Raw genomic sequence first — 16,477 nt, forward strand, 5'->3', positions numbered from 1 at the left:
GGCTCTAACTCGACTTCGAGAACCGTCTTGGCGGGCGCAGAGGATTCCTCCTCCGCGTTCTTCGGGGCGTTAGTTTTGCTGTCTCCTCAGGCCGGGTGGTCCTGGGGTGGAGCCTTGGCCGATCTGGTAGACTAGCGGTGTCAGGCGGGATCCTCCTGCAGTGCCGGTCTTTAATGCCCAGACTCTGTTCCTCTCCCAGCCTTTTGTTTATCCCTTTGGTTGTTCGTTTTAGTCCGTTCCAAGTGTCGAGATGGGCCTTCTCTCCTCCTCCCCCGACGTCAGGGTGTTCAGGATTTAACGGAATTGATAATGTCTCGGTGATTACTTAAATGATTATTGTTTGTGTGGCGACTATAGGGATAGCTTGGAATCTGAAGGGACGTGTCAAGGAGACGGTCTATAGGTCTATGTAGAGTAATTATAATGGTTACCGAAGCAGTTCGACATACTCTTAACTGTCCAAGAACTTTTTTGGGGGGAATGTTTTCATAGGTTTACTTGGATTAACAAAAGTTATGAAAGATGAAGGGAATGCGGGTGATTATTTTGCCATTGAAATTTACTTTATTTTATTTTTTGAGACAGGGTCTCTACGTAGCCCTGGAGTTCTCTGTGTAGAGCAGGTTGGCCTTGAACTTCCATCCTTCTGCTTCTGCCTCTACCTTAGCCTCCCTTTAACCCTTTACTGGGGTTAAAGGTGTGTGCCACAACACTGGGCACTGAACTTTTGGTTTTACATTTTTCAGAAAGATGGTCAGGTCTTGGAATAATGAGTATTGCTTGCTTCTCCACAGAATAAGTTAAGAATGACCACGCCGAACAAGACTCCTCCTGGTGCTGATCCCAAGCAGTTAGAAAGGACTGCGACAGTAAGGGAAATCGGGTCCCAAGCAGTTTGGTCACTGTCATCATGCAAACCAGGTAAAGCAACAAAACTAATACTGTGATAATCGCTACTTATAATTTTTTCTTTTATACATATGTGTCTTTTTTTTTTTTTTCTTTTTGAGTTTTTGAGACAGGGTTTCTTTGGGTAGGCCTCGATGCCCTAGAACTTGCTCTGTAGACCAGGCTAGCCTGGAACTCAGTGATCCATCTGTGTGGTGGGAATAAAGGCAAGTGCCACCATCACCTGACCTCCTTATAATTTTCTTATGCACTAGACTACCTTTATGTGTTGGACTACTTTTAATATTCTTTTTGTGCAGATACTTTATTGTAATTCTGAAGAATTGGGTTTTCGCTTATTGCATATTTTTGTCCAATTTTATTACTAATATTAGTAAGATTTTTAACATTTGTTAGATTTAACTTTCTCATGTGATTTTCTCTCTCTGTCGCTCTTTTGGTTTTTTGTTTTTGGAGACAGGGTTTCTCTGTGTAGCTTTGGAGGCTGTCCTGGAACTTGCTCTGTAGAACAGGCTGGCCTCTAACTGTCAAGAGATCCAACTGCTTCTGCCTCCTGAGTACTGGGATTAAAGGCTTGTGCTACCCAGTGTGATCGTCTCTTTATCCTATACCATCTATGCTATTATTGAGTTGTTATTTAATTCACATTTTATGTTGCTGTTCTTTCTGGAAGCATCTAATATTTTTCTCTTTACTCTTGGAGTCCATGTCTTTTGCTAGTATGTTCCAGGATAAAATATATGTGTATCTTTTCCCATTTATCTAATCTTTAATTTGATAGGCATTTTCTTTTTTTTTTGTAATAATTTAAAAATATTAGTGTAAAATTATTTTCAGAGCAGCAACTAAAGTCTTAAGATGGCAAGTTTTGAGATTTCCAAGCTACTAAAAACAGTTAACATATGAAAAATACTTTGAGTACAGTGGAGAGGAACCTGAAAAGCAAAATGTACTTTAAGGTTATAGACGTTCAGACTGTAAAATGCTGCAGTCATAAAGTCTGCTTGCTAACAGCAGTGTCATAGTAGCAGTGTAGGCAGATGTGAGCCTGCCTTGGGCCAAGAACCAGTCTAGCTTTGTTAGCTCATCCAGTCCTTATGGCAACTTTAATACAGGCTGAGCTGCTGTTCCCCACTGCTGGGACCCCATTTACTCTACTCTTTTTTTTTTAATATTTTTTTTATTAGTTAAAGCAATTTTTTTTCCAAGACAGAGTTTCTCTGTAGCTTTGGAACCTGTCCTGGGACTTGCTTTGTAGACCAGGATCACCTCCAACCCACAGAGATCTGTCTGCCTCTGCCTCCCAAGTGCTAGGATAAAAGGCGTGAGCCACCAATGCCCAGCGAAAGCAATTTTTAAATGTGAATATATTCTTCCCCTTCTTTAAGTCCTACTAGGTCTTCTCCCCCTCCCTACCCACCCAACTTTAAGTTCTTTCTTTAAAAATGAACAAAAAATGAAAAAAAAAAGAACACAACAACAAAAACGTTACCAAGTCAAGAAAACAAAATAAAACCACACCTAAAAAAGAAACACACACACACACACACACACACACACACACACACACACACACACACCTCAAACTGTAACCAAATAAAAGCACCTACAAAAAACTGTGGAGCCCATTATGTGTTGGTCAATTATTCCTAAATACAAGGCCTGTTCTGGAGTGGTTGATATACCTAGTGTCACTCTACTGGAAAAACCTGATTTTTCCCTCTCCCAGGAGGTAGAAGAGACAGTAACCCTAGTGGCTAGGTTTTCATTCATTTGAAAAAAAAAAAAACAGTATAATAATATAAAAACTATCACATCAAAGTTGGACAAGGCAAATCAACGGAAGGAGATGAGCCCATGAGAAGGCACAAGAATCAGAGACCTACATGTTTAAGTGCGCCCATAAAAACACTAAATGGAAGCCATACTATGAACACACAGGATCTGACACAGACCTATGCATGCTCTGTGCATGCTGCTCCAGTCTCTGAGTTCATGCTTCTGTTGGTTTAGAGGGCCTTGTTTTCTTGGTGTCCTCCATTGCCTTTGGTTCTTACCATTCTTTCCATCTCTTCTATGTTGTTCTCTGAGCTCTGAGGGGAGGGATTTGATGGAGACATCCCATTTAGGGTGAGTGTTCCAAGTTCTCTCACTCTTTGAGTCATGTCTGGCTATCGGTCTCTATGTTTGCTCCCATCTGCTGAAGGGGGAAGCTTCTCTGATGATTAATGCTGAACAAGGCATTAATCTAGGAGTACAGAAGAATTCCATGAGGAGTCATTTTATCACTATATATTTTTTTATTTTTTAGACCAGATTTGGTTTTACCCTTGATCCCTGAGCTGTCTAGTCTCAGGTTCCTGGACAGCCAAGCAGTGTCATATATGGGTTTTGTCTCATAGAGTGGGCCTTAAATCAAATTAGATACTGAGTGGGTACTCCCACAAGCTTTGTACCATATTTGTCATAGCATATCTGGCAGGGAGTACACCTGTAGATAAAGGGATTGTGGCTGGCTTGATGTTTATGTTTTTCTTTTGACAGCATTCAGAGTACTTTCCTGTACCAAAGATGCTGGATTGTAGGGGTGAAGGCTCTATGTGTGCACTGGTTCACCATTTTCAGTGAGTTGTGTAGGTGTTGTCTTCAGCAGTGGGACCTTGCTGTCAGTTTGTGGAGAACAACCTTAATATAAGCCTCTCTGTGTTTATTTGGGTCTACCTGTCTTTGTGCCAATACTAAGCTGTTTTCATTGCTACAGCTTGAAGTCAGGGATGGTGATGCCTCCAGAAGTTCCTTTATTGTACAGAGTTGTTTTGGCTATCCTGGGTATTTTGTTTTTCCATATAAACTTGAGTATTGTTCTTTCAAGGTCTGTTAAGAATTGTATGGTATTTTGATGGGGATTGCATTCAATCTGTAGATTGCTTTTGGCAACGAAATACACAAAACTAGGTTTATGGAATCATTCATAACGATGCACTAACTCTCTTGTAAATCATAGTCCGGATACAATGAAATACACAAAACTAGGTTTATTGAATCGTTCCTAACAACCCAAAACTCTGTTGTATTCCAAAGTCCGGACTTGCATCAGGACTTTGGAACTAAAACACAGTTAGTGCATACATATGAATGATTCCATAAACCTAGTTTCCTGTTTTTCGGTATATCCAGACTTTGGAATACAACAGAGTTTTGGGTTGTTAGAAATGATTCCATAAACCTAGTTTTGTGTATTTCGTTGTATCTGGACTTTGCAACTAAACAGACTTAGTGCATTCTTATGTATGATTCCATAAACCTAGTTTCCTTTATTTCATTGTATCCGGACTTTGGATTACAACAGAGTTTTTGGTTGTTAGGAACGATTCCATAAACCTAGTTTTGTGTATTTCGTTTTATCCGGACTTGGAACTAAAACACAGTTAATGCATACTTATGTATGATTCCATAAACCTAGTTTCCTGTATTTCGTTTTTTCCGGACTTTGGAATACAACAGAGTTTTGGGTTGTTAGCAACGATTCCATAAACATAGTTTTCTGTATTTCATTGTATCCTGACTTTGCAATTGAAACACAGTTAGTGTATACTTATGTATGATTCCATAAACCTAGTTTCCTGTATTTTTTGTATCCGGACTGTGGAATACAACAGAGTTTTGGGTTGTTAGGAATTATTCCATAAACCTAGTTTTGTGTATTTCGTTGTATCCGGACTTTGGAACTAAAACACAGTTAGTGCATACTTATGTATGATTCCATACCTAGTTTCATATATTTCATTGTATACCGAATTTGGAATACAACAGAGTTTTGGGTTGTTAGCAACCATTCTATAAACCTAGTTTTGTGTATTTCGTTGTATTCGAACTTTGCAACTAAAACACAGTTAGTGCAAACTTATGTATGATTCCATAATCAAGTTTCCTGTATTTTTTGTATCCGGACTGTGGAATACAACAGAGTTTTTTGTTGTTAGGAAGGATTCCATAAACCTAGTTTTCTGTATTTCGTTGTATCCTGACTTTGCAACTGAAACACAGTTAGTGTATACTTATGTATGATTCCATAAACAAGTTTCCTGTATTTTTTGTATCCGGACTGTGGAATACAACAGAGTTTTGGGTTGTTAGGAACGATTCCATAAACCTAGTTTTGTGTATTTCGTTGTATCCGCACTTGGGAACTAAAACACAGTTAGTGCATACGTATGTATGATTCCATAAACCTAGTTTCCTGTATTTCTTTGTATCTGGACTTTGGAATACAACAGAGTTTTGTTTGTTAGGAACGATTCCATAAACCTAGTTTTGTGTGTTTCATTGTATCCGGACTTTGAACTACAAGAGAGTTAGTGCATCGTTATGATTGATTCCATAAACGTAGTTTTGTGTATTTCGTTGTATCCAGACTTTGGAACTAAAACACAGTTAGTGCATACTTTTGTATTATTCCATAAACCTAGTTTCCTGTATTTCGTTGTATCTGGACTTTGGAACTAAAACACATTTAGTGCATACTTATGTATGATTCCATAAACCTAGTTTACTGTATTTCGTTGTATCCTAACTTTGGTATACAACATAGTTTTGAGTTATTAGGAACGATTCCATAAACCTAGTTTTGTGTATTTCTTTGTTTCTGGAGTTTGGAACTAAAACAGAGTTAGTGCATACTTATGTATGATTCCATAAAACTAGTTTCCAGTATTTTGTTGTATCCGTATTTTGGAATTCAACAGAGTTTTGGGTTGTTAGGAACGATTCCATAAACCTAGTTTTGTGTATTTCCTTGTATCCGGACTTTGCAACTAAAACACAATTAGTGCATACTTATGTATGATTCCATAAACCTAGTTTCCTATTTTTCGTTGTTTCGGGACTTTGAACTACAAGAGAGTTAGTGCATCGTTATGAACGATTCCATAAACCTAGTTTTGTGTATTTCGTTCTATCCGGACTAGTTGAAGGGCATCTAGGTTGCTTCCGGGTTCTGGCTATTAAAAACAACACTGCTATGAACATAGTTGAACATATGTCCTTATTATATGAATGTGCATTCTTTGGGTATATGCCCAAGAATAGAATTGCTGGATCATGAGGTAGATTGATTCCCATTTTTCTGGGAAACTGCCATACTGATTTTCAAAGTGGCTGCACAAGTTTGCACTCCTACCAGCAATGGAGAGATGTTTGCCTTTCTCCACATCCTCTCCTGCACAGACTGTCATTGTTGTTTGTCATTTAAGCCATTCTGGCCGGTGTAAGATGATATCTCAGAGTTGATTTGATTTGCATTTCCCTGATGGCTAAGGATGTTGAACACTTTTTAAAGTGTCTTTCAGCCATTTTAGAGTCCTCCATTGAGAATTGTCTATTTAGTTCTGAACCTCACTTTTTAATTGAATTGCTTTGTGTTTTGGTGACTAGCTTCTTGAGTTCTTTTTATATTTTGGATCAGCCCTCTGCTAGATGTGGGGTTGGTGAATATCTTTTCCCATTCTGTGGGCTGCCATTTTGTCTTGTTGACTATGTTCTTTGCCTTACAGAAGCTTCTCAGTTTCGGGAAGTCTCATTTATTGGCCATCTCAGTGTCCGTGCTAGTGGAGTTATGTTCATGATCTCATGTACCAATTCCTTCAAGGGTACCTCCTGCTTTCTCTTCTAAGAGATTCAGAGTGGCTGGATTTATGTTGAGGTCTTTGATCCATTTAGACTTAAGTTTTGTGCATGGCGATAGATATGGATCGATCTGCAATCTTCTACATGTCCACATCCAGTTATGCTAGCACCATTTGTTGAAGATGCTTTCTTTTTTCCATTGTATAGTTTTAGGTTCTTTGTGAAAAATCAGGTGTTCATAGGTGTGTGGGTTTATATTAGGGTCTTCAATTCGATTCCATTGGTCTACTTATGTATGATTCCATGAACCTAGTTTCCTGTATTTCGTTGTATCCGGACTTTGGAATAGAGCAGAGTTTTGGGTTGTCAGGAATGATTCCACAAAACTAGTTTTGTGTATGTCGTTGTATCTGGACTTTAACTACAACAGAGTTAGTGGGTAGCTATGAACGATTCCATAAACCTAGTTTTGTGTATTTCGTTGTATCCAGACTTTGCAACTAAAACACAGTTAGTGCATACTTATGTATGATTCCATAAACCTAGGTTCCTGTATTTCGTTGTATCCGGACTTTGGAATACAACAGAGTTTTGGGTTGTTAGGAATGATTCCATAAACCTAGTTTTGTGTTTTTCGTTGTATCTGGACTTTGAACTACAACAGAGATAGTGCGTTGTTATGAACGATTCCATAAACCTAGTTTTGTGTAATTCGTTGTATCCGGACTTTGGAACTAAAACACTGTTAGTGCATATTTATGCATGATTCCATACACCTAGTTTCCTGTATTTCGTTGTATCAACTCAATTTTAACAACTCAATTTTGAGTTGTTAGGTTCGATTCCATAAACCTAGTTTTGTGTATATCGTTGTTTCCGGATTTGCAACTAAATCACAGTTAATGCATACTTATGTATGATTCCATAGACCTTGTTTCCTGTATTTCAATGTATCTGGACTTTGGGATACAACAGAGTTTTGCGTTGTTAGGAACGATTCCATAAACCTATCCAAGAGCATGGGAGATCTTCACATTTTCTGGTATCTTAAGGAAGTCAGGACAGGAACTCAAACAGGGCAGAAATTTGGAGGCAGGAGATAATGCAGAGGCCAAAGAGGGGTATAGATGTTTACAAAGTGGAGTCAGAGATAGGTTGATAAACAGTAGTTTATTGGGGAAAAGTACTCACGAAAGGGAGCCAGTGACCAGCAGGACGGACCCAGAAATGCTTCCTAGTCAGCTCAGCCAGGCAAAAGAGAGCCACATGCGCAACTCCCTCCTTCTTAAACCCTTGTTACATAACTCTGACCACCCCGAGGGGCTGTGACATCTTAGCATGCATCAGAATTACCTAAAAGATTCATCAAACATGCTCTCAGTGAGGCAGGCTCTTAGCATCGATGATATTGCAACTCTAGAATGATGTTGCAGGTGTAGGGGCTGTTCTGTAGCGCCATTGCAGCTGGAGGTAGGTCAGCTGTTGACCACTTGTTGCTTTTCCAGAGGATCTGAGTTCAGTTCCCATCTTTTACATTGTGCAGCTTACAACCACTTCTAACTTCCACTTCATGGGACCAGTCCCCTCTTCTAGTGTCTGCCGGCACAGTAAAACCTTAAAAAAAGAACCACTGAAGCCTGTTGTGACATTAAAGTCTTTTTCTCTCTGAATACTATTCTTACCTGAGTATATAATACCTGTCAAAGCTGTTAAAACAGATTTGTCATTGTTTTAAATTTTTTTCTTGACTAAGACAACCCAGATATAACGATGTGAGAAGCCTTAGAAAAGAGGTATCATTGGCATGTGAATTTATGTAAGACATTCTGCTTACAAGAATATTATGGGAGTGAAAGCTGGTGATCATACTCAGTGTCCTAGAGGTAAAGATCCAGAACAATCAGTTCTCAAAAGATTATGCTTATAGTTATTTTTCCCATTATACTTTCATAGGCAATGTCTTAGAAGCAAATTTCAAATTAGTCTCGAGTTAAAATTTGTATTTTTGCTTGTGAGACTAGCCTTTAATGGCTGAGCCATCACTCCAGCCCTAGAATTACAGTAGTTGTGAGCTGCTTGGAGGGGAGCTCACAACTACACTAAACTTTGAGGCCCACTTGGTCTACAGAGCAAGTTCCAGGACAGGCTCCAAAGCTACAGAGAAAGCTTGTCTCAAACTCTACCTCCACACCCCCCCCCAAAATATTTTGTTTAATATTTATATTGCTTAAGACTAAATACACTTTATGAAATTCTTTGAACTAAGATAACAAATAAAATTGTAAAACAGGAGGGATAATGTAGCCAAAGTAGAATAGGTAGAAAAAGCCTTTAACTCAATAGGTCATTTAACAAGGGTTCTCTTAAGTATTGAGATTTAGTTATCCTTATTAGGGAACCTAAAAAGTAGCAAAAAGCAAGGATGACATACTGAGTGTGCTTGAACCTGCTTATTTTAAAGGACAGGAAGGACTGTTCTTATGATCAGTTTATAAAAGGGGTAAGAGTTTGGATTTAAGCAAATAGGGTCTTTATATATCCCCAAAGATGCCTTTTAAAAACCACCCACTCAAAACATTTGTCCTGTATGTCAAGGGGATTGAACCCAGGGCCTTACACATGATAAACAATAGTCTACCAGTAAGCCACCCAGCTTACTGGATGAAAGAGTGGAAGTGTTTTGGTTTTATATTTTAACTGTCTTCTTTATTAAATTTCTGGACAAATAAGTATGATAATTTTATGTTTTAAATATATAGCTTTTTCATGGAAATTTATTGCCATATTCACTGTTTAGGTTTTGGAGTGGATCAATTACGAGATGACAATCTAGAAACTTACTGGCAGTCTGATGGCTCTCAGCCTCATTTAGTGAACATCCAATTCAGGTAATACATTTTTACTTTTTCATATTCTGTAGGTTATAAGTGGACAAGAAAATATTTTATTTACATAAAATTTAAGGAAATATAGAAATTAAAATGAAATATTCTCTAGTCATTAAGACCTATTTTTGCCATCCAAATTGCAAGCTGTGTCAGTGTATTTTGCTGTACCCTTTATGTAGTTCTTTTTTCCCTATGTGTGTGTGTGTGTGTTGAGATATGTGTGTGTTGTGATGTGGGTGTGTGTTGTGATGTGGGTGTGTGTTGTGATGTGGGTGTGTGTTGTGATGTGGGTGTGTGTTGTGATGTGGGTGTGTGTTGTGATGTGGGTGTGTGTTGTGATGTGGGTGTGTGTTGTGATGTGGGTGTGTGTTGTGATGTGTGGGTGTGTGTTGTGATGTGTGTGTGTGTGTTGTGATGTGGGTGTGTGTTGTGATGTGTGTGTGTGTTGTGATGTGTGTGTGTGTGTTGTGATGTGTGTGTGTGTGTTGTGATGTGTGTGTGTTGTGATGTGTGGGTGTGTGTTGTGATGTGTGGGTGTGTTGTGATGTGTGGGTGTGTGTTGTGATGTGGGTGTGTGTTGTGATGTGGGTGTGTTGTGATGTGTGTGTGTGTTGTGATGTGGGTGTGTGTTGTGATGTGTGGGTGTGTTGTGATGTGTGGGTGTGTGTTGTGATGTGTGGGTGTGTTGTGATGTGTGTGTGTTGTGATGTGGGTGTGTGTTGTGATGTGGGTGTATGTAGGGGTGCACATGGACACTGTTGAATATGCATGTATAGACCCAGAGTTGATGTTGGTGTCTTACCTCAGTTGCTCTGCATCTTTATTCTTTTTAAACAGGGTCTCCCAGTGAACCTGAAGGTGATCACTTTGGCTAAGTTGACTGGCCACTGAGCTTCAGGGATCTACCTCTCTCTGCCCTTCCTCCTGCCTCCTCCTCAAGGCTAGAGTGTGTTGTAGGGTTCTGACCTCAGGTCCTCATGTTTGTGAGGCAGACACTTTATCTATTGAGTCATCCATTAGTCCTCTTTAACATTTCTGGTGAAACTTTATGTAAGTGGTTCTGAAGTAATATCATTTGACTTTAGGAACTAGAGTCAGAAAAATATATTTTATAACCCAGCATAATGCCTTAATATATGATGTTTTGTAAGTTCCTTGGGTATGATATTTAGATAACTTTTTGTATTTGTACTTAACCTTGGGGGGGCACTTATTATAGAATTTGTAAGCTTAGTTTTAAAATAATTACTATTTTTGAGATAGGAAAACACCTGTATGTTTGCCTAGTGTTCTGGATTTGTTGGTTATGAAAACTTGTCAGCCTTGTTATCTTGCTACATTACATCCTCTACCATTCTAAAATGTTTCATTTCTAGGTGCTTCCTTCTTTTGTGGGGTACAAATCAGCAAACTTCTTTTGAGTAGTTAATAAATATTTGAATCTTGTGGTCGCTCTGGTCTCCTTTGTAGCTACATAGTTCTGCCATTACAACACCAAACAGGCAAATACCAATGCATACATGGCTGAATTTAGTGTGCCTCCAGTTAAACTGTGTCGCACAAAAGCAGTAGTTGAGCACTATTCTCAGTTGTAATATACATGTGCCAGCAATAGCAGTTAGCACTGTAGCAACTGCAGGGCATGGCAGCACCAAGTAGACACAAGCAGGTGGGTCTCTGCTTTTGAGGCCAGCCTGGTCTACAGAGTGAGTACAAAGAGAAACCTTGTCTCAATACAAACAGCCGGCCTCTTTACCAAATGATTACCTGTTTGTATTATTTACTTTCCTTATCAGTGAAACCAAATGGCTGATAAGAAGCAACTTACAGTAAGATTTTGTCTGATAGTTTGAGGGCACAGTGTGGAGTCCATTATGTGGACGCAGCACAGTGGTGGAAGTGGCTTGTGCTGTGGTGGCAGAAAAGTGAGGCTGATGGGTCTCATTCAGTAGACAAGGAGGCTGAGACAGGCCAGGAAATGAGGTCACATTGTAAATCTCAAGGCTAATCAATCCTCCAACCCCAACTTAAGTAACTGACTTCCTTTAGCTAGGTCCTACCTTTCTTTTTTTAAAAAAATTAAATTAGAAACAAGCTTCTTTTACATGTCAATCTCAGTTCCCGCCCCCTCCCCTCCTCCCCTGCCCCCCCACCGACCTCTATCCCAACCCCTTTCTGCTCCCCAAAGAGGGCGAGGCCTTCCATGGGGATCTTCAAAATCTGTCATAATCATTTGGAGCAGGGCCTAGACCCACCCCAGTGTGGCTAAGGATGTTGAACACTTTCTTATGTGTCTTTCAGCCATTTTAGATTCCTCTATTGAGAATTGTTTATTTAGTTCTATTCCCCACTTTTTAATTGGATTAGTTGGTGTTTTGGAGACTAGCTTCTTGAGTTCTTTATATATTTTGGAAATTGACCTTCTGTCAGGTTGGTGAATATCTTTTTCCATTCTGTGGGCTGTTGTTTTGTCTTTTTGACTGTGTCCTTTTAGGCCCCACCTTTCAATAATTGCATTAGTTAGGGACAGGAAACCTGTAAAGGACATTTCCCATTTGACTACTGGGTCCTTAGGCTCATGGCTATCTCATTATGCAAAATGCATTCAGTCTGTCTTCAAAATCTCCATAGTGTCACAGTTATCCACTGTTCAAAATTCCAAGTTCAAGCAAGACTGTAAGCCCCTGTAACATAAAAATGTGTGCGTGCCTGCATGTCTCCATCCGTCTGCCTGTCACTTGCTCAGTCTGCTTTCGAAGTCTGCTTTCTTAAAGAACCCAGGAACCACCAGTGCAGGGATGGCTCCACCCACAATGGGCTGGGCCCTCTCCCATCAAGCACTACTTAAAAAAATGTCCTCCAGCCAGATCTTATGGAGGCATTTTCTCAATTGAGGTTCCCCTCCTCTTAGATAACTCTAGCCTGTGTGAAGTCAACATAAAACTAGCCACCACAGTAATTCTAAACCTAATCAAGGTAACAATGAAGATTGTTTGGTGAAGGAAATGTTACCACATCATAACATTCAAGCTGTGTCCTGTTTATTGCTTACTTCAAGAGGAAAAGGAATATGAGCCTAGTTAAAGCTGTGGACAGAGGTATAGACTTTGGCAGTTGTCTGAGTCACTGTTCTGTTGTCATGAAGACGCCATGGCCAAGGCAACACTTACAGAAGAAAGCATTTAATTGCAGCCTTGATTAAAGTTTCATAGAGTTAGTCTATGATCATCATGGCATCATGAGGCTGAGAGCTTACACCCTGATGTGGGTGACCTGTTACATGGAACTGTGAGTGAAATAAACACTTTCCTCTTCAGGTTGCTTTGCTCATAGTGTTTCATCACAGGAATAGTAACCCTAAGTAAGACAGTTCCTTAGGAGATACAGTTTTGGGTGTGACTATGAGTGCATTGATTCATCTTGAATGTTGTTAGCATGATCCCATAGCCTAGGGACCTAAACTGAATAAAAGAGAAAAAGGAGAAAACTAAAGGAGTGCCAGCATTTCCTAGTCTTTGTTTCCAGTTCTACACAGATGTCAGCTAACAGCCTCCTGCTCCTGTTGCCATTGCCATGAGCTGTTCCTACTGCTATTCATTCCCTTCCACGATGGATTATGCCTTTAAAACATGAGTCAGAATACTTCTTCCTTTGCTTCTTGTTAGGTACTTAGTCACAAGATGAGAAAAATAAGTGATACACCATTTATTTCACTTAATATTTACAATTTATTAGATAAAACCAGAATCAAATAATAAGTGGTAGAATTTCAATTTGAACATAAGTCCTCTGATTTCAGAGCCTGTGCCTTTAACTTCCTATTCTATAATCTGAGATAAATTGCTGGTCTAGAAATACAAATATAATAGCCTAAATGAAAGTTCAATATTGAACATCCAAATTTAATTGTATTGTAATACTAACATTTGTTTTTTAAAATAATGATTGTTAAATCATGTGAAGTGATGTCACATGGCTTTGATTCTCATTTCCCAGGTGGAGTAGTTATTTCAGGTAAAATACCTTGGCTTGCTGTTCTCTAGCCATTGTTCTTCCGGCAGTTATTTATTTATTTTTTTTTCCTATGGCCTTGTGAACTTTATCTCTTCCCTGCTTGCTGAAAGTGTCCCATGCAGATTTCATCTGCTGGCCTGACTCTCCTCATTCCTGTGGTGAGACTGCCAGGTTTTTTGGTTTTTGTTGTTGTTTGTTTCTCTGCATAGCCTTGGCTGTCCTGGAACTCACTTTATAGACCAGGCTTGTCTGGAACTCACAGAGATCTGCTTGCCTCTGCCTCCCACCCTAACTATAACCCTAACCCTAACCTGGAGTCCTGGGATTAAACTGCCTGGCATGTCTTGGATTCTTAACCAGATGAGAAATTGTTCAGGAGTCAGAAGGTGCAGGACAAAGTATCATTTGTTAGAACTAAGAAGCTAATAAAAACATACTAACTGCATTGAATCTTCAGTCAAGTGTATTTGGTAGCGTCAAACCCTAGAATTAGAGACTAGTATTAAAGACTTATTTATCCATTTTTAGCTAGACCAGACATGCTTGGTTTTATATTTATGGAATGAAGGAACAAAGGAAATGCTTGCTTCTTACATGAAGCTATTTCTTAGGAGAAAGTGTTAACTAGGTTGGAGGACAGAGGGAAGTCAGGAATGGCATTTATGTCAATCAGAAACAGGGAAGCATTTCTCTGTTTCCCTTATATCAGTGTTTCCTAGGAGTTTAACAAGGTGCTTGGCATGCATTAGGTGTTCACACTGTACAGTGGCCATAGTTAGAGTGATGATTTGAGTAATTCCAGCATTCCATTTTGATTCAGCCTGTATATTTTATCTTCCCATGTGTATTATTATTTGAGAAACAATATGGTTTTTATGCAGTATTATAATTTTTGAATCAGTATGAGGCAAAATTTAGTAGTTTAAAAAAGATTTTGCTGTGCCTTGTACTTTGCTGCAAAGCTGTTTCTTCTGCAAATGCAATATGACTATGTATATAGCATAAACCTCAAGAAAAGAATGGTTTAGCTCAAATGTAAATACAAATATCTACTCATCACTGTAAACTGATATCAGTCGATGGCTATTAAGCAAGCTATATCCAGTATATATTCAGTATTACTAAGCAGTACTAGTTTAGGCTTAACTTGTAAAGTCCTTTTTAGTAGACTTCAAAATGTTTTTGGAGAGTCAGTGTTAAAAAAAAAAAAAAAAAAAACTACCTATTTTTCTCCTCTGATGGCCAAATGATATATATTCATCTTGAAAAATTATTAAAAACAGAAATTATAAGGAAGACAATTAAGATCTTCTATAGTTTTTGCCCACTTAAAATAGTCAGATTTGTAAATTTTGCAGTTTTATCTATGCCCTTTTCTTTGCATGAATATAGGTTAATGTGCTTAAACAATCATTCCCAAATATGATCTTTTTGTAATACTGTTTTATAATCTGTCATTTCCCCTATTGCAGCACTATACCTGCATGATTATTTTAAAATATAGATGCTTTCAATTTTTGTTGAGATTATGTTCAAATAAGCTCATTAACAATTGAAAACATTGAGTCGGGCGTTGGTGGCGCATGCCTTTAATCCCAACACGCCTTTAATCTCAGGCAGAGGCAGGTGGATTTCTGTGAGTTTGAGACCAGCCTGGTCTACAAGAGCTAGTTCCAGGACAGCCTCCAAAGCCACAGAGAAACCCTGTCTGGAAAAAACAAACAAACAAACAAAAAAATTGAAAACATTGTAAGTCAAATGTATTCAGTGAACTGTTTAAGGACTTCTCTCTCAGCATCCTTCAGAGCTCCTTCTAGCTCTGTGAGATCTAGCTACCAGGGAGGAAGTTTATGGCCCAGTTCCAGCTTGATTTCTCTGCCAACCAAAATGTGTCATGCTTTCAACAACAGGGTGGGCCACCAAGAACCATGGCTGTGGCTTGTATTGTTCTCAGGGGCTCTGTGGCCTTCTCAACTAACAACTGCTGTGGCAGTATCCACTCCAGACACTGGGAATTATGGCTTCTGGGAGCATTGGTTACCTGTTTGGGTTACCTCCCTTTAAACTCCTGTAGTTTTTCATTATATTTTTAAAATTTGTTTATGATTGTAGGTTTTCATATGGCTTCTTCATAATTCTTTGTTTTGGTTAGCCCTCCTCCTACCCTCTTCACCCCCATCCCTACTTAAACCTTTCTACCCCTAATATTCCTCCTGCCTTCTTTGTTTCATATCACATATGTTGTATTATCCCCCTGCCTTAGTCAGTGTTATACTGCTGTGAAGAGATACCATGGCGAAAACAACTCTTATAAGGAAAGCGTTTAATTGGCCGTTACTTATAGTTTCAGAGATTTAGTTCATCCTCATCATAGTGGGAAGCATTGTGGCATGCAAGCAGATGTGGTGCTAGAGAAGCAGCAAAGAGTTCTATATCTGGTTTTGCAGGCAGTAGGACTTTGGGTCTGACTTGGGCTTTTGAAACCTCAAAGCCCTCCCCCAGTAACTCACTTCCTCTAACACCAAGGCCACACCTACTCTAACAAGGCCATGCATCCTAATCCTTAAGTAGTACCACTTCCTGATGACTAAGCATTCAAAAATAGGAGCCTGTGAGGGCCATTCTTACTCATCACATCGTCCTCACCTAAGGTATCCTACCTTCCACACAGCAGTGGCCCCTTTCTTGTTTTTTGACCTTTATCAGCATCCCAAGTTAAATACACAAATCTAAAATGATCAGAAGGCAATGAATTTTCAGTTCACTTAGAAATTCAATTAGTAACCCACAAATTTATTTATTGGCTCAGTATTCTTTTTCTAGTGAAATTGGGTAGCACCATTCATTCTGATATTTTCTAATATGATGGTAAACAAATTGTTATTCTTTTGCTTAAGTTAGAAAAAGGCACAAGATGAGACATGAGAATAAGAGATATAAGAGATATATGAGAATAATACAGCATTAACTGTAGTTTATTATAGGCCAGCAGAGAGAGAGAGAGTAAGAGAGAGTAGAAGTGAAGTGAAGGAAGGGAGAGA

At 39.0% G+C, this 16,477-nt stretch overlaps 1 protein-coding gene across 3 annotated transcripts in view; it reads left to right on the forward strand.

Annotated features, from left to right (window-relative positions):
- Nucleotides 1-16,477, forward strand: part of Anapc10 (anaphase promoting complex subunit 10) — a 47,208-nt gene that overhangs the window by 144 nt on the left and 30,587 nt on the right. The window contains exons 1-3 of one of the 3 annotated variants that reach the window (XM_027404887.2): nt 61-317; nt 795-921; nt 9,332-9,422. In XM_027404887.2, coding sequence (XP_027260688.1) covers nt 174-317; nt 795-921; nt 9,332-9,422 — 362 coding nt within the window. In that variant the 5' untranslated portion in view covers nt 61-173. Of the gene's footprint in view, nt 1-60; nt 318-794; nt 922-9,331; nt 9,423-16,477 lie in introns of those variants that run through there. The other 2 variants (XM_027404885.2, XM_027404886.2) reach the window with 2 other exon arrangements.

Source organism: Cricetulus griseus, chromosome 3, assembly GCF_003668045.3.
Source record: "Cricetulus griseus strain 17A/GY chromosome 3, alternate assembly CriGri-PICRH-1.0, whole genome shotgun sequence".
Lineage (NCBI taxonomy): Eukaryota > Metazoa > Chordata > Mammalia > Rodentia > Cricetidae > Cricetulus > Cricetulus griseus.